This window comes from Desmodus rotundus, chromosome 4 (assembly GCF_022682495.2).
Source record: "Desmodus rotundus isolate HL8 chromosome 4, HLdesRot8A.1, whole genome shotgun sequence".
NCBI lineage: Eukaryota > Metazoa > Chordata > Mammalia > Chiroptera > Phyllostomidae > Desmodus > Desmodus rotundus.
In genome coordinates this window covers 132340364-132366363 of record NC_071390.1, presented here as the reverse complement: position 1 = coordinate 132366363, position 26000 = coordinate 132340364, and the positions used below count along the sequence as shown (strand labels likewise).

General features: G+C 34.4%; 1 protein-coding gene and 1 long non-coding RNA gene across 3 annotated transcripts in view; one reads left to right on the top strand and one right to left on the bottom strand.

Annotated features, from left to right (window-relative positions):
- Positions 1–26000, bottom strand: part of BMP2K (BMP2 inducible kinase) — a 113310-nt gene that overhangs the window by 62127 nt on the left and 25183 nt on the right. For both annotated transcript variants that reach the window (XM_024579217.4, XM_045184885.3), the window contains exons 2-3: positions 5777–5895; positions 2121–2226 (exon numbers count right to left, since the gene is read on the bottom strand). In XM_024579217.4, the coding sequence (XP_024434985.3) occupies positions 2121–2226; positions 5777–5895 (225 nt within the window). The remainder of the gene's footprint in view (positions 1–2120; positions 2227–5776; positions 5896–26000) is intronic.
- LOC139440831 (uncharacterized) lies at positions 9356–11158 on the top strand. Its single transcript, XR_011651073.1, has 2 exons — positions 9356–9651; positions 10941–11158. It is a non-coding gene; the product is annotated as an uncharacterized lncRNA (long non-coding RNA).

Sequence of the window (26000 nt, the reverse complement as noted above, 5' to 3'; positions counted from 1 at the left end):
CAAAGGGAATTCCCAGAATGACAGCTAAATGCTGTTCAAAATTAAACAAAATTAAGTCTCCCAAAAGGATGTTCCTAAGGAAAGAAAAAATGAAACTGACACAATATTAAAATATTTAAACACATTGCATAAAAATTTACATTGGAGAATGTGGGGCGAATATACTAATATGGATAAAGAAAATTAAGCAAATGAAAATTGACATAATTATTAACTCCAAGATAAGTAAAAAGAAAAAAAATACAATTATAGACTATTACATGTCACAGTTTAATGGCAAATAAAATAATTTAAACACTAACTATTAATTCAATCTAAAATATGAGGCTATACTACACTGACAGTAAAATCCTCATCTTTTCTTGGAGATACTATCTAAAACATAAAAACAGAAAATCAACACTATGAAACTTTCAAGAGCCCAGAATCACGTATTTCCCCTGGTTTTTTAAGTTCCTTCTTTTTCTTTCATACTCTAAAGATCTCACTAAAACTACCAATTCTCCTCTACATAATGCAGTATAGAAATATGGAAGTAAATATGAGAAGAAATATCTCAAGGATTTTGATATGATTTAGCCATAGCTTAACAGATCTACTATTTGACTTTTTAAAATATATAAATGAATAACTTTGATCTAAATAAAAATTTCATGTAAAACAAAGCTTGTTGATTCGAACTAGATTTTTAAAACTGTTAATTTTTAAAAGCAAAAGAATGCCTTCCTTAAAACACACTATCCCCTAAAAATGGAAGTCCGTTTGGCTTCCCTTTTAAAACATCTTCCGGATGACAATTAATTAAACTCATCCAGGGTTATAATTATGCCCAATTCAATTATCTTTAATTCAGCTAAGAATCAGAACAAAAAATGCTAGAATTCAGAAAAGTGAAGTAGAGAAAATCCATTATCTTCTCCTTATCACAATGCTTCACAGTAGAGAAGAGATATGAATAAGAGGAAACATCTAACTTCTTACATTATATATGGAAATAAGCTATAAATACACTGCAATAGATACTACAATATTAACTCACTTTAGTTCCCTCTGTCCTTCCTCCTTACAAGACTGAACTAAGAGAAACCATATTTTCTCTATCACCACTACCATCATCCTTCTCCTCCTACCTCCAGGAAATGACAAGAGTCTCTGGTATCACAAATAACAATAATAACTGTCTTAAGAGAATCCAAATATAAACCAGGACTCCCTAGAGCCCAAATTGCCAGATACAGTCTGAATTTTTTAAATTTGCAAGAAATAGTTTAATTGCCCCCTTCACACATTAAAGTAAAAAAAAATTTCAGGGAATTTTTTTAAGTTACCATTATTCTTAAGGCAACCTATACAGGTAATTATTTATTTTAAAAAATACCACATTAGGTCCAAATAAAATGTGGTTTTCTATTTTCTGATATTTATAAAAGAACTCCAAAGTGCGAAATAATACAAGTTTGTATTATTTACAAAAATTATAGATCAAAATATATCCTCCAAATGTATTACATTTAATATGTTGAAAGATAACATGGTAGAGTGATGGAAAAATATCTTCTAACACTAATATTGATATATTATGCTCTTCTTGATAGGATTCTAAAAGAACTGTATTGGAAGCATCAAGTACAGGTGCTCTTTACCCGCTTAGATTTCCTGTTTTAAATGCAACAGCATTTTTCCTTGTCATTTACCTAGTTGTATCACCTCTACAGCAACTATGACTAGGTTTTAAATATTTTTTTAACAACTTGGGTTTTGTTGGGTTTTTTTAAGATCTTATTTACTTATTTTTAGAGAGAAGGGAAGAGAGGGAGAAAGAGAGTAAGAGAAACATCAATAGGTTGCATCTCGCATACCCCCAATGAGGGACCTGGCCTGCAACCCAGGCATGTGCCCTGACCGGGAACTGAACTGGTGACCTTTTGGTCTCCAGGACAATGCCCAATCCAACTGAGCCACACCAGTCGGGGCAGTTTTAAATAATTTTAACAGCATTCCTTAATTACACAGATAATTAAAGTTGAGATTGCAATAACTGTCTACAATAAGGTGACATCTAGTACCCCATCTTAAAGCCATTATTTTTTAGTATAAAACAAATGCTGAAAAAAACTTACCTCGACAATATTCCATTAAGATAAGCACTTCCCATACATTATCACTAATTGAATTAACAGCACAGTCCAGATAACCCACAATATTTTTGTGACCAGATAGCTCTTTCTGTAAAAAAGAAACAAAATTTTAAGAATCAAAAATATATACATTTTAAAGCTCTATCATTAGTAATGGTTTGAAGTCTAAATTAATGTTTTTAGAGAATTTCAAAAATTAAAACTCAGGCATGAGTATAGAATCTGACATATTTCAAAAAGGTTTCTACAGTTCCAATGGAAAGTACTTAACATTTGACTGTCATTTTCTAAGAAGCAAATTGTTCAATGAATACTTATTTTTAAAAAGAAAGATAGTTCATTCAAAAGTAATAGTCTCCAAAAGTGAGTGTGCAAGATAGCCCTTTGGGACTCAAGGACAAAATATTTACTATAGGATTGTCAGAATTTTTACTATATTTACTTTTATCTTTAAAAAAATAAGCTCTAATACAGGGGCTGGCAAAAGTAGGTTTACAGTTGTGAGTACAGGAAATACAACATTTACTCTTGTACTATTATTTAATAATTATTGTATTTTTCATACAAACAACTGTAGACCTACTTTTGCCAACCCTTGTATTCATGATATAACAATTACACTCATTTGCTTGTTTTGCATGCAATGTATTGCAGTTAATGTATACCTAATTAAGTGGACTTTTAAATGTATGTACTATTAATAATGTAAAAAATAAACAAGTGGCCTAAAAATATTTCTGTAAAGAAACTATAAAGATAATGCTAATAATACAAATACAAGAAAATATTAAGAAAATGGCAAATCTCACACTTTTGGCTCACAGTAAGAGATAACCATCAGCACAGATTACTGAGGATTAAAATAATCATGATCTAATTAGGTTTACCTAGAAATTAAAAAACAATTATCAAGAATACTATTTTAAATAAATTTACATCCACTATCATTAATATACCTAATTTTAACTGTGTAATGTAATTTGAAATATTTGCAATGGCAGCTGAACATGTCATTAACTTATAATAATATACATAATAGGAGATAGGTCATCAAAAAACATTGGAGGACCACTGCTCTAAAGAGCTGATCTCCCTAAAATATCTTGTTCAAAAGCATAAGATTTGAGTGTTGCTACTGTTGATGATGACTATATGACAGGGAACCCCTCCAAAAAGCAGAATTTATAAAAAATTGTGTATTTATTCTTCCATGTTTAAACTTCAGTCACCTTCCAAAAACTGTCCATTTGATGCAATATACCTATCAAGACGTTTTTTCCATTGCTCGAAACAGTTTTTGAACTCATCAATTTGAATGCATTTTAGTGCTTCTGTTGTTTTGTTTCATCTCTTTCTTCCACTTCAGCAAAATGTGTCCATTTGAGGCCTTTCTCATCAAGGGAGAGATCAGGCGAATAGGGAGGGTGGGGCACAGCGGCCATGCCATTTTTGGTCAAAAACTGCTAAATACTCAGTGCAGTCTGGGCAGGTGTGCCTGTAAATCACTCATCATGAAATGGGCAAACACGCTGAAAGAGTCTTCAAAAACAATTCACTGAAGCCAAACACAGCCTCTCCCAACAACTCCAGCTGGTGCACTGATACAGGTGGGTTCCTAGAACACTCATGTACCAGGGGAAGCCTGTACTAAAAGGGGCCCACCCTCCAGAAGATAAGAAGATAATTCCAGTTTTAGGGGGCCCCCCTTGTATTTTATGTCTCTAAATTATACACATTCTACTAAAAGGAAGAATTATGGCACAAAAATACCATATCTGCTCTCAAGTTAACAGAACTTGGCCTAAGATTCCCCAATTATTTTGGGGTAAATCTTTTTATTCTTTAGGCTTATAGTCTTACCTTAAAAAAAGTAGGTCTCAAATCTAATGAATAGGGACAACTAAAGCAGATTTCAGAGAAGCCAGACTGTATAAAGGTGCCCATCTTCAAACAAAGGGGTCAAATAGGTGTGATAATAAAGACATAGATAAAAAATAAGAAATCCCCCTCTTAGCAGTTGGATAAGTAACTGACAGTAATAACAAGTAAGGAAAAACAAGGATGTGTAAAAACTGTAACATTCATATATAAATGTCTAACCATTATTGCCGTACACCTAAAATAATATAATATAGAATGTCAAGTATAATTGAAAATTGAAAATAAATTGTTTAAGAACTGGAAAATTCATACATTGGCAGTATGCATATAAAATGATTCAACCACTGTGGAAAAGTTTAATGGTTTCTTAAAAAGTTAAACACAGAATTATCATGTGACTCAGCAATTCCACTCCCAGACATATACCCAATAGAACTGAAAACAGGTACTCAAGCAAAAACACGTAACATACATATTCATAGCAGCACTATTCACAATAGCCAAAAGGTAGAAACAGCCCAAATGTTCATCAATGTTTTTTTTGAAAGTCCAACAACAGATAAGCAGATAAATAAAAGTGAAACACATATATACAGTGGAATATTATTTGGTCATAAAAATGAAGCACATACTACAATGTCAGTAAACCTTAAAAACATGCTAAGTGAAAGAAGCCAGACACAAAAGGTCACATAGTACATGACTCCATTTATATGAATTATTCAGAACAGATAAATCCTCAGAGACATAAGGTAGACAGGTGGCTGTCAACAGCTAAATCAAGAGGGGAATGGAATGCAACTACTTAATGGGAAGAGGGTTTCCTTTAGAAGTGATGAAAAGGTTTTAGGACTAGATCAAGGTAGTAGTTGCATAAATATTGTGAATACACTAAATGTCACTGAATTGTTCACCTTAAATGGTTATATTATTGGGAACTGCACCTCAATAAAAATTTTTAAATGTACATGTATATATTAGATCTTGATACACAGTTGACGTAGAGGAAGAAGAGAAAAGACAAAAGAGGGGAGGAGGAGGGAGAGTGGGACACAATTAACAAGAGGCCATCTGCAGCATTGAGAATAAGCAACCCTAGAAAAAAGGGAATTTTCACTTTGTAATTTTTTTTAACTGTTTAGTTATCTGAGTTACCAAAATTTTCTTTAGTGGCCTATTAAAATACTTTTCACATTTCCTAATATATATTTATTTAAAGATTTCATTTATTTATTTTGAGAGAAGGGAGGGAGAAAGAGAAATATCAATCCATTGCCTCTCGCATGCCCCCAACTAGGGACCTGGCCTGCAACTCAGGCATGTGCGCTGATAGGGAATCAAACCAGCGACCTTTTGGTTTGCAGGTGGGCGCTCAATCCACTAAGCCACATCAGCCAGGGCCTAATATTTAAAAAGAATTTTTCTTTTGCTGAAGGATACCTTAAATATTGCAGAGTACACCAAATAAACTAAACAACTTTATAGCATGATTTTAAAAATAAAAAGCAAAACTAATTCTTGTCTGTGAATATAAACACATACAATGAATATACTCAACACTCATGTGAGTGGTAAACATTAAACTCAAGACAGTGGTTTCTTTTTAGATAATTTTCCAAGTTAATTTAATGATGTCCAATAGCTTTCATAGATGTGAATAAAGCAATAAGCAGCATACTTAAAACCTGGTTAAGGCCATAGTGCAAAACCGAAGGAAAATACACCAATTTTTTAAACATAATTATGCTTTCACTTACCATAATTTTAATTTCCCTTTTACAAATGCTGAGGTCTGGCAAGTTATTGACATACATTCGCTTCAATGCGTGCCGGGTTCCACCATGAGTCCGCACCAGGAAAACTGTGGAAAATCCACCTAGAAAGACAAGTACCAATTAATTAAAAAGAATCAGCAACTACTGCCTAAATCACATATTCGGTATAACATTGATTGTTCTCAATTAATGTCTCGATTTGATTGCTATCAACTTCAACCGGTCAACCCAACCATGGAGTATCTTCCAGGGAGAAATCTCCAGCACTGAACTCCACAAACCACTTTTGGCACAGTCAGTCAGTCACAGCACCTTCTCCACACACTGCACACATCTTTTTTTGCATTTCAGTTGCTTTTTTACCTTTCTTGAAATAATAAAGCATAATATGCCAAAAATGTGTATTTTCTTCCATCTTCAATATTAAAATGGCTATATAAAAATTCACCAATTTTGTTAAGCTTTTTTAAAAATGCATGCTAATTTGACAACTGTCACAATACAAATCTAACAAAATTGTTTTGAATGAAGTTAAAGACAACTAAGCTCTGCTAGAGCCATCTTACTTAGAAAAAAACAAAAGAAATTTTGGCCAACCCAGTAATACCAATGAACAGCATAATCTCAAAGGGAAATAAACTGACTGTACCCAAGATAAAAATAAGATCGCTCAGCAACTAATAGATTAGACTGAAACCCATGACACTGGCTTCCTATGCCATCATGAAGTAGCACTTAGAGGATAACATGTTTCTCAAATGAATATGCATGTATGCTAAAGGTTAAAATACCAAATTTTCACTTTGCGTGTGAATACCTTTTATGTAGTATGTGGAAAATGTCGCATGTAAGCTGATATTATAGTTTGGCATATACTAATGATTGCCTACCCATCAGCCTCTACCTCTTCTGTGACAACAAAACACTAATGTCGTTTAAGATGAAACATCAATGGAATCTATTGGGTGGGTCCCTCCTCCAATTCCAGGGGATGAGCCAATATTGTTCTGAGGTGATAATAGGAATCCTATTTCCTCTTGTCAGTAACTGACTTAGGATTGGGTATGGAACTGGTTTTACTTAGGGGACATATGAGAAAGTCTGATGAGGGTTGCAGGGAAAGATTTTCTACCCAGAAAAAAGGAGAGACTTGTGGAAAAGGTCCTGCTCGTCCTTCCAGTTTTGGGATTTTATTACATAAGAATATGATGTTTAGACCTATTGCAGCTAACTGTGGCCATGATGGGGAAAAGAGAATCAGAGAAAAAATGATCCAGTTAGAATACTGAATTAGCTAACTGTAGAACCACCTCCTTCCAGAACTCTTACATGAGACAATAAATGTCCTCATTAGTATTTACGTCAGTCACAGTTATTCAGGCAGTCTGTTAACTGACCTGACAAAGTACTGTATCTGAAATACATAGCTACGTACTCTAAAGAACAATTACTTCTGACACATCTAAACAAAGATTTCCACCTGAGGTTTTAAAAACACACCTTGGCATAGAATATTATAGCTTCATCAGAGTTTAAAACAAAAGGTAGTGTGTATCACTTTTATCAATTTGATAGCCCTTACGAAGAAGCATCCTGAGCAATGCTAAGGCAAAAAAGTCAAAGGAAAAGTTAACTACTGGGTATAAACAATGGAGAAAAAACAACTCTGGATACACTCCTGAGTCAGTAGAAAATCATTCCAGATTCACTCAATCTTCCAATTGCAGTTATAAGAAACTACACAATTACCACCTTATGGATTTGGATTTCCATGATAATGTAGAAGAAATCAAATTGACCAGGAAAGAAAAGATGTTTGGGCAAAGAACTTTAAGTAAAAGCTCTAACAAGGCAGGGCATTTCTTTGAAAAGAAGTTCACTTAGCATTAATTTCATATTCATACATTAACATATTAGAGACACTAATAAAGTGTTACTTAAACTACCTAAATTTTATTTGAATAAAAATTTTAAGAAAAATTCTGGAAGTTAGAATAAATCTAGATATGGAGGTTGTGTAAATGTAAGTCAAGATAAATAGCATTTAAATAGCATTTGTTCTGAAACACTTAACTAGAGATTCCCCTAGAACAATGAATGCTTCCCAATCTCAACTGTGCATCAGAATTGCCTGGTGAGCTGGTGTGTGTATGTGTGAGAATTTGTTTTAAATAGTTTCCAGGTTCTGACTCCAAGTGTGAATCAAAGTCTCAGAAAAACCCTAGTATACAGGGTCCAGGAGAAGTAACATCTGCTTGAGTGTGGTTGGTAGGGTAATAATATGAGTGTAATAATTTATAGTTTTAATTTGAACATTTCACTTAAAATGCCATATGTTGTGCTTGAGTGTGATATTGTTATGTTACAGAATTACATGCTTAAAATTTTGTAATAAGATTTTGTAATAAAAAGGGGGTGTTATTTGTGCCAGACCCTGTATATACATAATGGTAAAATACCACTACTCATTATATTATCCTACTTTTGTATATGTTCTTATAAATATATAATAATGTAAGTTCCTTGTTAAATGAGGAGTGGGACAGGGGGTCCCCAGTATGGTTCTGATGCACAATAAAGTTATGTAGCCATTGAATCAGAGTAAAAGTTCCTAGAGAAACCATGGATCCTACTATCCATTCTTAATCATCCACCAAAGTATACTTTTACAAAATTATAAAAACCACAAAATTTGAATTACAAAAACTGTGAATTACAAAAATTAAGGAAAAATATTCACTAAGTCTTCTAATTTAAAAAACCCATTTCTAAAAGTTCGAGTTTTCCAATTCCACTGATGCTAAATTAGACACAGAGCTGGCCCGATGTTAAGTATTGTACATAGAGATAATATGTCCCTCAACTATGATTTATACCTAAGCATTGTAATTAATGGTTGTTGATGGTGCCTGCTTTGAGAATGAAATGGCATCATTTGGTTCTCCAAATACTATGCTTTCCAAAATTTTCTGATTAAGTATTAGTTAGCTAATAGTATTTCTCTCTGAAGAACACATTTAGTGGGAGGTAACAAGTTAAGACATTTTAGTAATCCAAGATAAGATTATCATCTGCTGGCTACCAATCCATATTTCCCAAATTGTCCATCACACACTTTTCCTCACAGAAGTCTTTCATGAGCAACCCAATGCATGCCCATCACTTCCTCAGGCATCCATATTTAGAGTTTTGACTGTATTATCACGTACTTCAATTCTCAACTCATTTCTTATATAAATCAAGATTACTGGCAATAACTACAAATTCCATTTATTATTTATTTATATGTCCAACTCAATATATAGTTCAAATCTAATTCAATGCTAAATTTATAATTCCAAACATAAGATTATAAAAGTATTATAAAGTACTCTAAATGTTCTCAAAATCCCTTAAAAGTAAAAGAACTAGTGATAAATATTGGTCTGACAGTAAAGAAAAATAAATGTATATTTATAAAAGCTAGTATAAAAATGAAAATACTTGGTAACTTTTGTAATCCATAAGTCATAAACTACAGGCATTCCCTCCCATCTGTGTGTATATACTCTGGAGAGCAATGATTCTCCCCTGGATTTTTCCACGGCAGAACTTGCATTAAGCATGTGAACTGATTCCTGCATAACAAATCTCACCTTTCCTCTCCCCACACATACAAGAAGTATTCAGATTAAAATGACGAAGTGGCTTTAAGCCAATCTAAATTTACTTCGATTAGTAGTACTAAAATAATAACAATGTAGCTTGCACCTAGCAATACCAATTTGGAAAGCACTGCTCTGGAGATGCCATTGCCCTTAGTAACCACACTGACTTTAATAAAGCATGTATTTTCCAGAGACTCACTTTTCTTCCTGGTAAGTAATTATTTATTCCTATTAAGCTATTGTTTTCCCATGATTTGTCTTATTTTTAATTTATTGAATATCTGTATCTGTATATATAATCTCCCCTTGAATTTGTTTGAAAGATAACATGAAATAGTAAAAGTGGTTTCATATATGGTAGTTACTGTAATTAATAATATACTATTATGCTGCTGCTAATAATACTATTCTATCTTATGAAGGTTAGACTACACATTTTATTTTTATTTTTTCCCATGGAGTACCTTTTATTAGTAGTGGTTTGTTTTATTTGGCTCATACAGTGTTTTATTTTTTTCTAAGTATATTTTATTGTTTATGTTATTACAGTTGTCCCAATTTTTCTCCCTTTGCCCCCCTCCACCCCTCTTCCCTCCAACAATCCCCCTCCCCCTTAGTTCATGGGTCATGCATATGTTCTTCAGCTTCTCCAGTACCTACCAGTTGTACTTTTTCAGTCCCTGCTCCTTTTCCCCCATTCTCCCACTTCCCCCTCCCAGCTGATAACCTTTCAAATGATCTCCATACCTAAGATTCTGTTCCTATTATGGTTGTTTGCTTAGTTTGTTTTTGTCTTTTCTTATTGTTGTATTTTTTTTTAGATTCAGTTGTTGATAGTTGTTCATTTGTTGCCTTTTTAATGTTCACATCTGTGCCTTTTTAATGTTCATCACAGTTTTGATCTTTTTCTTAGATAAGTCCCTTTAACATTTCATGTAATAATGGCTTGGTGATGATGAACTCCTTTAGCTTTACCTTGTCTGGGAAGCACTTTATCCTCCCTTCCATTCTACATGAAAGCTTTGCTGGATAGAGTAATCTAGGTTGTAGGTACTTGTTTTTCATCACTTAATACTGCTTGCCAGTCCCTTCTTGCCTGCAAAGTTTCTTTTGAGAAATCAGCTAATAGTCTTATGGGAACTCCTTTGTAGGTAACTCTCTGCTTTTCTCGTGTTGTTTTTAAGATTCTCTCTTTATCTTTAACCTTTGGCATTTTAATTATGATATGTCTTGGTGTGGTAGAGTACAGATTTTAAAGAATACGAAAAATGGAACTTAACACGTGGCTTGATAAGTTAATATAAACACAGTAATATTCAAAGAATATATATATATTTACCTGCATAAGTATGCTCCAAATCATTTGTAAATGCAAATATAAGTAAAATGTCATACGTAATTCAAACCCAAAATCAACTTTATAAAGTAATTCTTCATTTTAAAGACTTCGAAATTTGAGTAGTTAAATGAAAGTCAAAATTATCTCTTTTTTTTTTTAGCACTATAAACCACCTCTATGTTTTGGTTTCTTGAAGTCTTATCTAATGGAAAGCAATCCACTACAGCCACTCAAATTGATGCCTAAATGAACCCTTCTCCCATTCACTTTAGGGTAGAAATGTCCTGTAAATTGATTATGCTTATCAAAAGCATTACTGAGTTTACTACCACAATGTAAGCAAAAAATATATACCTGGTCTCTGTCCTTAGTGCCTGGCACAGAGCTTCAAAAAAAACCCTTAGAATTCCATGATAAAAGTGTGTTTTGTTATGCCAATGAGGTGTTTGTTCTTTTGTGTCCTTTCAATAAAATGGTAATTGAAAGCACAGTACTTTTCCAGAGTTCTCTGAGTCATTCTGGCAAATGATCAAACCTAAAGAGGGGTCATGAAAACTCCCAAGTACATAGTCAAGCCAGCCCATCAGAAGAGCAGATAGTCCCAAGGTCCATCTGAAGTGGGGGAAATCCAAGGGTGGTGGGGGTGGAGGGGCCTAGACAGCTTTCAGGATGAAGGTTTGTCCCAGAAAAAACAACTGCATACATAATTAGTGGGGTGAAACATTTCAGCCTCAGATCCCCACTCCCACCCCACCTTTTGATAGTCAGGGAGAAAATAGGGGTTAGAGATTGAGTTCAATCATATGGCCAGAGATTTAATCAATCATGTCTATGTAAAGCAACCTCAACAGAAACTCTGAATAACAAAATTCTAAGAGCTTCCTAGTTTGTAAATCTACCAATATACTGGTATGTTGGTATGCTATTATATACGAGGTCTGTCCAGAAAGTATCCAAACATGCAATACAAAAAACAGACATTTATTGAAGAAGATACAAGCAACACTGTACATGACGACGAGGCCTCAGTCCCCTTCAAACACGGCACCTTAGGACCTCACACAGTTCTCCCAATCGCTATCAGCTGCCCCATCATATTTTCCTGAATCACACTGACAGTCTGAAATCTCTTCCCTTTCAAAAGTGATTTTAGTTTTGAGAAAAGCCAGAAGTCACAGGGCACCAAATCTGAGCTGTAGTGGGGCTGAGTCACCTGGGTGATTTTATGTTTCAAATCAAAAAACTCTGCCCCAGCTGCAATACATGAGCAGGTATGTTGTGGTGATGAAACTGTCAATCACCAGTTACTGATGGCTGCAGCCTTCCAAGTCATCCAAACAGTTTCTGCAGAGAAATATTCGAGCTTAATGCAGATCTGATGCAGATTCATTGCTCCACTCGCTCAGTCATTTTGAATGGAACAGTCACACAGTACACATGCTCACTCAATGGCATCTACCACCTTGACTGACTAGTACAGTGAAGTTGTCATTGTTCATGCATGCGCATTCCAGTCTACTCTCCTTGGCTGCCAGGTTACATCAATGTTGTACAAACCATTTTCATTACAGTAACAATGGTTGGGCTTTTTCTGGAGAGACCTTGTATACTCATATACTGGGAGAGTGGAAACTCCTGCCCCAAAGACCCTTCTGGACCTTGCCCTACATACCTGTTCACATGGGTTGTTCTTTTGTGTCCTTCTAATAAAATGGTAATAGAAAGCAGAGAACTTTTCCTGAGTTCTGTGAGTCATTGTAGCAAATGATCAAACCTAAAGAGGGGTCATGAAAACTCCCAAATACATAGTCAAGCCAGCCCATCAGAAGTGCAGATAGTCCTGGGGGCCATCTGAGGTGGGGGAAATCCTGTAAAACTGAGCCCTTTAATTTACAGTCCTGCACTTACTCTCGCTGTCAGACCTGAATTAACACCTAGTAGGTGTCAGATAACTGTTGTTGGAATAAACTACTTACCCAGAAGTAGTAGTTATGGATTTATCTTCTGCTTAGAAAAAGAAGAATACACCCAACCACGTATTTAAAATCTTTAAATCTAACCATAATTCAGAACATATTTGCAATGATCCAAAGGACCTGGAAGTCAATACCCAATATTTTGGAAACATGCAATACTAATACTGAATTTAGGAGCAATTGTTCACATAATTAGACTTCCTTACAGGTTGCACAGCACTTCTTTAAAACTCTCATAACTTCCTGTCCATACCACAGTATACCAGATCCTATCTGTTTATCAACCTGTCCCTTTCACTAGGTTTAAGCAACCTGATTAGGGCCTCACACAACAGTTAATGAAAAATGAATAACCAATGTGTTCAGAGCATAACTATTAAAATACTTCTGAATTAATCAAATGGCTCAAAAAATGAAAAAATGGGGTATTTTTAAGTGCCTTGTTAAAACTAACATACACTAGCTTCTTTGACATAACCTGACTACAAGTAAAAGAGTTTCCTGATAGTCAGTTTTCCTTGACTATCAATTCCTTGATGATAGTCAAGAAATTAATTTCATCAGACATAATGTTCATTCAATGAATGACTTTTGGTTCCTAACCAGTACATACTTTCCAAAGAAACTACAGTCCAACTTGGAAGAAGTTATATAAAATTAAATACCATTAAATGTTTCCTATAACCCTGGTTTTCAAACCCATTTTCTTAACCAACACACTGAAAGACACTATTCATTCCCAAAAATGGTGGAGACTGTCAACAGAATTGGGAGAAAAAGGTATCAAAATTGAGAAGTATGATATTAAAACATGACTCAGCAAGAATTCTCAATGTATACCAAAATCCTTGATGAAAGCTTGATGAGAAATAGGGTATTCACATGTTACCAAAGTATCAAAAGGAAAAAGATATCTTGGCATCACCAATGTGGACATGAATACTGATATTATATGCTTCCTGATGTGATGCAATCAATATGAAGTAAACAGCAGCACCTATGAAGTGATTCTGCCAAAAACCTTTAACCTAAAAAATTTTAAGGCTTAACTTCTAATTCAGAAAACAGGCTAGAAGAAAAACAACAACACAATGAAACAATCAAGTCCAAGATATTAACTCTTTGGCTAATTGTCTTATAGTGTTCCATATGTGGAGTAAAAAAATGAGGGGGGGCAGGGTTATTCTAGATTGTAAAAGACATTACAACATAATGCCATACATAATCCCTGCTTAATCCAATTTTGAAAGGAAGTGTATGTCAAAGGGGAGGGGGGAATGGATGAAAGAAGATGAAGGGATTCACCAAAGAATGTATGTGCATAACCCACAGACAGACAACAGTGTGCTAATGGCCAGAGGGAAGGGGGGCGAGGCGGGGAACTGCATGGAGGTGGGCAAAGGGGAGGGGAATGGGGACATCTGTAATAGTGTCAACACTAAAAATAAAGTTAAAAAATAAATTATGAAGTGTTTTTTGTTGGTGAACTATTTGAAAGTCAGTTGTAGGTATGTCATTTTACTCATCAATACTTAACAGGTACTGGGTGAAAAGTTAAAATTGGCAGTTACAAAATAGTCACAGGGATGTGAAGTACAGCACAGGGAACACAGTCATAGCAATAGTATTTTATATCTGTGTATGATGCCAGGTAGGTACTAGAAATATCAGGGCAAACACCTTGAAAAATATATGACTATCTGAAAAATAAAAAATACTTAGCAGGTACTTAAACAAATATACATTATTAAAATGGGTATATTATCCTAAAAACCCACAGTACCTCTGTCCCACCTAAGAAAATGAACAATAGTCCTTCTAGTGCATGGTCTTCATTCAAAATTATCTATGTTTTCTAAAACTATATAAAGAAAATATAGTCAAATATTAGTAGTTGAATCGACATGATGGGCATATCACTGTACTGTTCATTCAAGTTTTCAGTATATTTTGAAATTTTTCATAATGAAGTTAGAGCAAGGGAAAAAAAACAAGAGACATGATATTCTTTTTCCCCAGGTAACTCCTCTCTCCCCTGCCATCCAACAACCCCACTATTGCCACTGAGAATAATTATTTTACAAGAAAGACACCGCTACTTGTTATCCAGACTCATAACTTCCCCAAAGGCAACATAAATCTCTTGCCACAGAAAATGTTTATGGTATCCTAGATACCCACAGCTCCAACATCCCAACACACACAAGCACTTCATGTTTATGACACACTGGCCTTTAGCGATGTTTACTCCTATCAAGTCTGTTTTCCTAGGAATGGAAGAAGAGCGACGGAAGGATAAAATTTCACGTGGTCTTTCTGTATCGTGTATATCTCCATACATCATGCAAATCAATAAGAGAGAGAAAATACCAAGCTGTCAGCAATTTCTGGTTTCAACCACTGCCAAAGAAAACAATGTCATTTGAAAACTGTCTTGGAGATAAGTGAACAGGCACTTATTTATTTGGCTGTGGAATTTGAGCCAAAGATCTGCCTACCCAATGACCATTGGCCTGTGGGACATCAGACTGCCATACTGTTAGGTTAACGCAATGGCTTAGGAGTTTCTTTTAAAACTGAAAATATCCCTAAAGAGGATTACTAACTTAAATTCTTGCCAGAGTTGTTGTATCAGTTAAGTGCTATCTAGTACAATGCAATGAAAGAATGAGTCAGGTACAATTGATTGGGCAGGGAATGGGAAGAAGGGGCGTTGGAAAGAGAAAAGGCAAGAACACAACAGTCATACAGCCCTGACAATATACAAACCATTTCCAAGTGCATTATTTAATTCTCATATCTTCATGAGGCAACTTAACTGTTGTTCTCATTCTATACATGAGGAATAAACTAAGCACTGAGAAAGAAGGTAAGCAGCTAGTCCAACAACACAAGGCTGATAATATGGAGCCAGAGGTCTTTTTTTTCCCTTATAAATCTCATGTTCTAATGATTTTTATATCTACACCTGTTCCTATTAGTTATGCCATAAATAGTCCAGATATATAATTACAAAAGGGAGGATCTGAGGATAACATTAAAATTTAGGAAGAACAAAAGAAAAATAGGGTAATCAAGGAAGAATAATGCCCTCCCACCCCTACCACTTTTTGTTAGAATCTTACTTAATAGGCAGTATTCCTTATGTAGAAGAAGACTATAGGTCAAAACTATGTCCCATTTGGACTACAGAGTGCCTTAGAAAACTGCAATGCTTTGGATGACAATCTAGAGATTTTTCAGTTTTTCTTGAAAGACTTGAAAATAAAGAAAGAGTGGGTCCTCGTTCCCATGTGACATCAATCAAAAGGAGCAGTCAGTTGCTGTAGCGTTTACACAAGTCAGGCAGGTGCTCCGCATTTCATCTCGGCTTCCTGTACTGTCAGCTGTTTCAATGCTCTCACCGCCCACGTCACTCTTGCACATTAACTTCCTGGCCTGTGCTTGCTAACTTTGCAACCCATACAACAGGAACTTCCGAAATTGTATCCACCACAATATTTATACTTGTTATACTTATCCATTGCCTCTCTAGACAACTGGGTTGTAAGCTCCGTAAGACAGAGGCTGTGCACACCTCATTTATCAGAGTATCATCAATGTTTACCACCTTGCCTGGCACTCAAATATCTGATGAGTGAATGACTTAATGAACCGGTTCTACTGATAAGTTCTAATCGATAAGCTACAATTGCTATATTGATCCTCTGTGAATAAAAAGCAATCTCTTCATCATTTTTCCTTGGTTTCATTATAGTACTTCTAATATATGCTACAAATTATGAGAACAGAATTTTACTTCCTTACCATGTAAGTCATTCATTCATTCATTCATTCAACAACATATATTAACTGCTCACAGGTGCCAAGCACTGTTCAAGGTACTATATGCTCTAAGCAAAACTAGAGATTTACCCCCCTTCTTCCCTGGGGCTGACCTGCTGCCCATTACAAAAGATTCCAGTGCCCTAAGCTCAGGGTTCTCTCCAGTAACGCAATCCACTGCATGTACAGATGTCACCTGGCCCTTTCACATAGCCCTGTGGGAACTGAGGCTCTGGGCACTGGGTCCAATGCTGATACTCTGGCTATAGGTATTTCTGTGAGTAATAAAATCCTTTGTCTTATCTCTTCTACCAATATCCATGAAACTATGGCATGCTACCTTGTCAGCTTACAAGTAGGGTAAAATCTCAAACTCTTAACAATTCCTGACAGACAATAGGAAAGGTCTGGGGGTAAAATATCAAGAGCACAGTAGGGTACATGTTAGGTTTGAGATGCCTATTGAACATCCCATTGGAGACAGGAATTAGCAATTAGATTTACAAGTATAAGGTCCAGGGAAGAGATCAAAGCAAGACACATATATCTCAGAGTTATCCTCATTTATACCTTCTTTTATCACCTATCATAATTTATAGCTACAAGAAATAGGTGTTTCTTATAGCCTAAAAAAAAAATTCCCCACAAAAAAAAATAATCATCATTCAATAATTTAAAGTATCATTATATTTGTTAGCAAAGATGTCCTGGAATCAATAATTTTTACATGCTCTTGGTAAATGTGGAAATTAGTAAAATATTTTCACCATAATTATACATCAAGATTGTTCATAATACATCAAGAGGCTTAAAAATATGCATATTCTGTCTTGATTTTATTTATAGAATTCCACCGTAAGTAAAATATTAGTAAAGATGTGGAAACCTATATTTCCAGCAATATGTAAATGATTCATAATGGTAAATAATGTCACATAGGATAGCATTTTGTATAGGCATTTAAAATGCTTACAAAGATGCTAATAGAAGTATAAACATAATAGACTAGATACAAAATAATCTCAGCTGGCTTCATGCACAGCTCAATTCAGGACACCAAGTTTCTGTTTTCAGCCAGTAAAATTCCTTTTATGGTAAACTAATTTTAGATGGGCTCCTTTTCTGTGCTGTCAACAGAGCCCTAAACAGGTATCAAGTACATTAGCCATTATAATCAGGCCCTGGAAGCTAGACATCATTTGTAAGATTATTTCCATAGGAATGCAAATATCATGCATTTCTCAGTAACTGAGAACTATGTACAGTCACAGGCCACAAAACGATGTTACAGTCAACAATGGCCTACATGCACAATGGTGATCCTTATGGAGATTATAATGGAGCTGAAAAATTCCTATCGCCTAGTAACATCGTAGCCATAACATCATAGCGCAACACATCACTCACATGTTTGTGGTGATACTAGTATAAACAAACTACTGTGCTGACAGTCGTATAACAGTATAGCACATGCAATTATTAGCAGTATTTAATACTTCATACTGATAATAAATGACTACGTTACTGGTTTATGTGTTTACTATATAATATTTTATTGTTACTTTAAAGTGTACTCTTTCTACTTACATTAAAAAAAGTTTGCTGTAAAACAGTATGCTGTTACATACGTCCACATATCATGATAGCATCATTTTCTCTTGTGTTTGATTTAATCTCCTATTGTTTTTTACAGTGACATGCTGCACAGGCTTGTAGCCTAGGAGCAATAAGCTATAGCAAATACTTAGGTGTGTAGTAAGCTATACAATCTAGCTTTGTTAAATACAATCTGTAATGTTCGCACAAGTACGAATTTCCCTAATGACACATTTCTCAGAATGTATCCCCATCATTAAGCAGCACATGACTGTATATAAAACGTTTCCAAGGTAGGAGCTTCCTAACAAAAGTCAATTACCATATTTTTCACACCATAAGATGCACCGGACCATAAGACGCACCTAGGTTTTAGAGGAGGAAAATGGCAGGGGGGCAGGGGCGGGGAGACACACGCTCCACTGCCAGCCCCTCCCAAGTGTGCCACGTACACTACATTTGGGACTATAAGATGCACCCCCTTTTCCTCCCAAATTTGGGGGGAATGCATATTATAGTCTGAAAAATATGGTATTAGCATTATGATCCTCCTGTTTTTGTAGTATTCTGTACCAGTAAGACAAAATAAGCTAATACCATATAGTGTCCTATAATACTTAATACCACTTTAGGATCCAGTTTATAATAAACAAATTATATATTTTCACAAATAGATATTATATGCACAGGAACTCAAATATGAATATTATCACCAAAGATATTGACACTGATTTTTCACATCATTGCCATAAGTTAATACAGTTGTCTAACACTTCTGTTTAAAATAGGCTTCAGAGACCATCATAAATTTTCAAAACTGCACTGTGGGAAATTTACCACTTCTTAAACTAGATAGAATTTCAAAAACAGTTATAAGTTGTCCCTAAATGAAATCAACTAAACAAAGAGATAAAAGGTTTTGATATGTTTCAAAGTTTTGGGTGGGACCAAAGTTTATTTGTGTAAAAGCCCCACATGACAGGTCAATAAATTAATCTATGAAATGGTCCTGAAATTTCTTAAGTGACTTCTAAAATGTATTATAAGAAATGTCATTATCAATGCATAAAAACAGAGCTTCTTGACAGAGATTACTTAGTAAAACAAGTCATTTATTTGCAGATTTACCAAAAACATCAAACTCATTAACGCATATACACACATACCAAGTTTTAAAATTATTTTTATAAAATTCAGAAAGAAAAAGGGAGACATTCCTATTGTATTTAAAATTAACTATGCCTTCCACATGTAATCTCTTGGTCTTATTTCCCGAGTGTGTATGTATATATACATATATATATGAAATTCTACTAAGATTTGTTTTCACCTGCAAATATCTAGCAATATTTATAATCATAGCTTCACACTTATATATACAATAATTAAGTGCATAATGATTATGTACTGCACAATTAGCAGAAAGTGGATTTTAGAAACACACCTACCACTAAATACTTAGTCAAGTATTAAACTTACTCCCTCTAGGCTTCAGTCTCATTTGTAAAATTATGTTAACAACTACAGATAATCTCCAAGGATTCTTCAACTCTTAGGAACTAGAGATAAAAAAAATTCTCAAATACCCTACAATCTAGTAGGATACATCAATAAATAAAATATCCTAACAAGTGAAGTAAAAGAGTTATGTTCAAGGCATATGGAAACAAAAATAAGTTGTAATATATGGAGGAAAATCAGAAAAGGTGTCACTAAAGAGCTAATATATGAGCTGAATCTTGGAAGAATGTATTGTAGTTTCCAAAAAAAGGTGATAAACCATGCAGGAAAAAGAAATAGAAAAATATCAGGGGGTGGAGGGAGCACTTCCAAAATAGAAAATTAATGACCTCCAAAAATCTGCTCCTCCATAAAAGCAATGAGAAAACGCAAAAATTATCAAAATCAATTTTTTCACAAGTCTGGAAATTACCCAAAGGCTTACAACAATTCAAGGAACTTTGATTTAAAAATACACAAACAAAACCTGACTGAATCTCAGTAAAAAAAGTGATCCTGTGACACTTTTAACTTGTCCGATTCCCATCATTCTCTCCCAGTTCCATAGTAGTCTTGAAAAAAAATACAGCTCATAGCCATAGTAAAATTCAAAAACTAATAGCCTAGCAAATACTGGAAGAAACAAAACAGACTTGGACTCACCAAAGAGCCCTAGAATTGTGACTATTAGACGTGTCAGGAAGCTCCCTTGAAAAGCCTTGTTCTCAGACTTTGTCTTTATTTGACCTGACTCAGAACTCACACTGTGCAAAAAGCACTATCTCCAGAGCATTTGTAGAAGACAATCAGCAGCAATTGTGTAACATTGCAGTTGTCTTGGGCAGTGATACAAAATGGAGAGAAGAAGAGATCGACCAAAAAACTTACATGAAAATATTGGGAATCTAGAAGGCCACACACATGTACAGGGCATTATGCATGCCCAGGAAAGATCAGAGAAAGCCTTAGCATCTCACGTCTGGCTGATACTGAGGCTTTCACAAGAAAAAAGTAAAGGCTAAAGCAATGTTGTGAAATGCATCACAGCATGGAATTCATGCCAACACACACAGAAAGCCCCTCAGCAAAAGCTGAAAGACTTATTGGTTCCAGGTGGCTAAGGAAATATCTGTCCTATCATTAACTGACCACTAACCTAACTGAGCAGAGACTTCAGTGACAATTTTTTTTTTTTTTTTAATTTGGACTCTACAGAATCAGACTAGGAAAGTCACTAAGCTAAAAATCAACAAATCTTGGAGAATGAAGGAATCTGATTTCCAGAGTTGCCATAAAAAACTATTTTAAATGTCTAATTTTCAGCAAAAAAAAATATATATATATAAGCCATGAAAAGAAATAGGAAATTATGGCCCACATAGAGGGGGAAAAGCAGTCAAGAGAAACTGTCTCTGAGGAAACCCAGATGTTGGACATACCAGACAAAAACTTTAAATCATCTGTTACGAATACATTCGAAGACCTAATGAATACCATGCCTAAAAAACTAAAGAAATAAATAAAAATAATATCTCATCAAGTGGAAAATATCAATAAAAAACAAGTTATTTTTTAAACTTTAGATTCAAAGACATAAATAGGTTGAAAGTAAAAGAATAGTAGCATAAATACCATACAAACAGTAACCAAAGAAAGAGCAGGGAAGGCTGTACTAGTATCAGATACATTAGGCTGTAAGGCAAGAAAGGGCATTTTATAATGATGAAAAGGTGAATCTATTTTAAAAACATAATAATAAGCATATATACACTTAAAAGCAAAGCCCAAAATACATGAAGCAAAACTGACAGAAGTAAAGTGAGAAACAAGACAGAGAATAATAGCTGGAGAATGAAATACTGTATTTTCAATAATGGATAGAACAAGTAGGCAGGAGGTCAGTAAGAACATAACACAAACACTATTAAGCAACTAGACCTAGAAGACCATTATAGAACCCTCCCCACAATAATAGCCAAATGCACCTTCATCAAGTACATATGGAACATTCTCCAGGAGTAAGCCACACAATACAGCATAAAACAAGACTCAGTACATTCTAAAGGGGTGAAATCATACAGAGTACATTTTCCAATCACAATGGAATAAAACTAAAAATACAAAAGGAAATTTTGAGAAATTCACAAGTATGTGAGAATTAAAGAACACTCATAAATAAATAAGTCATAAATAACCAGTGGATCAAAGAAAGAATCGCAAGGGAAATGAAAAAATACTTTAAGGTAAATGATAATGAAAAACAGCAAAACAACATTTATGGAAGCAGTTAAAAAGCAGTTTTTGGAAGGAAATTTATAGCTGTAAATAACCACATTGAAAAGGAAGAAAGATCTCAAGTCAATAACCTAACTTCCCATGTTAAAAACTAAAATAAGTGAGCACATTATACTAAAATGAAGCAGAATAAAGGAAACAATAACAATTAGAGTAAAAAATAATTAAGTAAATAGGAATACTAATAGAGAAAACCAACAAAACCAAAATTATTTCTTTAAAAAGATCAACAAAACTGGCAAACCTTTATCTAAACCGACCAGGAAACAGAAAAGACAAACTACTAAAATCAGGAATAAAGGGGATGGTATATCCAACTTTACAGAAATAAAGAGGATTATATGGCAAAAATTGTATGCCAAAAAAACCCAAACCAGAACCAGGGTAAAAATCATTAAATTCTGGCAAAGATACAAATTACCAAGCTGACTCAAGAAGAAATAGAAAATTTAAGTAGACCTGTAACAGGATATTGAGTTAGTAATCAAAAAACTTCCAACAACAACAAAAAAAAGCCAAAGAACAGATGGCTTCACTAATGAATTTCATCAAATGTTTAAAAATGAACTAAAAACAATGCTTCACAAATTCTTCCAAAAAACGGAACAGGAGAGAACACCCTCTAAAGCATTCTATTAAAACCAGACAAATACAACACAAAAAAGAAATTAAAGACCAATATCCCTTATGAGTATACACATGAAAATCCTCAATAAAATAGTAGCAAAGCAAATCCAATAATTTTTTTAATTATACACCATGACCAAGTGGGGTTTATTCCAGGATTAGAATGTTGGTTCAACATATGAAAATTAACCAAGTAGTAAAACATTAATACAATAAAGGGGAAAAGGCACATGATCATCTCAATAAATATAGAAAAACATTTGAAAAAATCCACCATTTTCATGATAAGAACATTCCACACACTTGGAATAAAAGGGAACTTTCTCAATGGGATAAAGGGCATCTTACTTTTTGCACACCTGGCAAGATAAAGGGCAAAAACCCAGAGCTAACATCATACTTAACGGTGAAGGAAGGAAGGCTTTCCCCTGTGATCAGAAACAAGACAAGGATGTCTGCTCTCACCACTGCTATTCAATTTTGTGAATGGAATTCTAGCCAGGGTAATGTAGATAACAAAACTTAATAAAGACTATCAGTTTGAAAAGGAAGAAGTAAAACTGTGCTATTCTATGGTGTAAGGTATGGTCTAACCCTGAAGAATATTGCATATTTGTAGATGATGTGATCTTTCACATTGAAAAGCCTGAAAAATCCACACTGTCAGATCTAATAAACAAACTCAGCAGGTTATAGGACATTATATCATTACTGTAAAACTCAACTGTATTTCTAGAGGCTAGCAATAAACAATCTGAGAAAATAATAAAGAAAACAATTCTATTGATAACATCAACAATAACATATTTAACCAAAGGTATGAAAGATTTGTATACTGAAAATTACCAAACATCATAGAAAGAAATTAAAGACCTAAATAAATGGAAAAGCATCCCTCATTCTTGAACTGGAAGAATAAATTGTTAACATGGTAATACACCTCAAATAACTCCCCCAAATTTCCTTCAAAAAATTTTTTAAAAAAGACACAAACCTCCTAATATCCCTAATCAAATCTCACTTTTTGCACAACTGGCAAGCTCTTCCCAAAATTTATATAGAAACACAAGGGACTCAAAATATCCAAAATGATCTTGAAAAGAATAAAGTTAAAGGATTTACTTCCCAATCTCAAAACTACCTGTGAAGCTGCTGCAATCAAGATCGGTGTGGTACTGTCATATGGCTAGAAACGCAGATCGATGGAATAGAATTGAGAGCCTAGAAATAGGCCCATATATTTATAGTCAATTGACTTCCTACATGAATGACAACACAATTCAATGAAGAATGAATAAAATAGTCCTTTTGATAAATGGTACAAGGGCAATTAAATATTCACATATAAATGAATGAAGTTGAACTTCTATCTCACACCATATACAAAAATGAACTCAAATGGATAAAAGACTTAAACATAAAAACTAAAATTATAAAACTCTTAGAAGAAAACAAGGTGTAAATCCTTGTGACCTTGTATTAGGCAATGGTTTTCTACACATGACACCAAAAGTACAAAAAAAAATAAATCAATCATGATTCACCAAAATTTAAAAACTCTGTGCTTCAAAAAACACTATTAAGAAAGTAAAGAAATAATCCAAAGACTTGGAGAAGATATTTACAAGTCCTGTATCTGATAGAGATCTAATATCCAGAATCTATAAAGAACTCTTACCATTGAACAATAAAAAGAAAAATCCAGTTTTTTAAAGGGCAAAAGATTTTTAATAGAAATCTCTCCAAAGAAATATACAAATGACCAATAAGCACATGAAAAAATACTCAACATCATTAGCCATTACGGAAATATGAATCAAAACCTCTTCATACCTACTAGGGTGATTATAATCAAGAAGACAGTCAACATTTAGGTGAGGAGGTAAAGAAATTAGAAACCCTCGTACACTGCTGGTGAGAACATAAAACGATGCAGCCACTATGAAAATCTTTGCCAGTTCTCAAAAAGTTAAACATGGCGTTACCATATGGTCTAGAAATTCCATTCCTAAATATATACCCAAGAAAACTGAGAATATTCACACAAAAACTTGTACACAAATGTTCACAATACTATTGTTCATAATAGCCAAAAACTAGAAACAACCCGTATGTCCATCAACTGATGAATGGACAAAATGTAATATCATCCATATTATGAATATCATTTAGCCATAAAAATGACAAATACATGCTAACACATGTATGAAACTTGAAAACAGGCTAAGTGAAAGAAACAAGATACAAAGGCCACAGATAATATGATTCCATTTCTATGAAATGCTCAGAATAGGCATATCCATAAAGAAAGGAACTAAAATATTGATTACAAATGTTTGGGCCAGAAAAGGAAGAATGAGAAGTGACTGCTAATAAGTAAAGGGCTTCTTTTTGGGTTGATAAAAATATTCTAGACTTAGATAGTGGTGGTAGCCCAATATATTAAATATACTAAAAATAACTAAATTATACACTTTGATTTCTATTACTTGTAAATTATCTCAATAAATCTCTAATTTTAAAAATGAGAATATGTCCAGGGAATTACAACAAGCTCCATACAACTAAAGCACAAGTCCCAAAATATGAAGTTATAAAAGATGAGGCATGGTAGAGAGTGAGATGGTTCTAATCATGAAACATCATTGCTAAGATGTTTGAACTTTTCCCTGGCTGGGGTGGCTCCGTGGGTTGAGTGACGGCCTGCAAACCAACGGGTCACCAGTTCAATTCTGGTCAAGGCACATGCCTGAGTTGTGGGCCAGGTCCCCAATTGGGGGCATTAAAGAGGCAACTGATAATGTTTCTTGCTCTCATTCTCCCTCCCTTCCCCTCTGTAAAAAAATAAATAAAATCTTAAAAAAAATAAAAGGATTTTTGAACTTTGTCTGCAGGTAGTGAGGAAACCTTAAGAAGATTATAAGCGGCCTGGCTTATGTAGCTCAGTGGACTGAGTGCCGGCCTGCAAACCAAAGGGTCACCAGTCAGGGCACATGCCTGCATTGCAGGCCAAGTCCCTAGTGTGTGGTGGTGGGTATGGGGGGTGTGGGGGTCTAGGGGGTGTGGGGGGTGTGGGGATGGATGCAGGGGTAGGGGGTGGGGGGGTGCAAGAGGCAAAACCACACATTGATGTTTCTTCTTTCTCCCTCCCCTCCCCCTCTCTAAAATTAAATAAAAGATTTTTTAAAAGATTTTAAGCAAAGGTATATATATTCACTGGATTTGCATTAGAAAGTAATTCTTCAGTAAAATTGCATTCCTGTACAAGAGTGATCAAGAGAAAAATGGAAAAATAGAAAGATACCATTATAACAGCAACAAGAAAATAAAAGCATCTTGGGAATAAATCAAAGAGAAGATGCACAAGATCTTTAAATGAGAAATTATACAACTTTAATAAA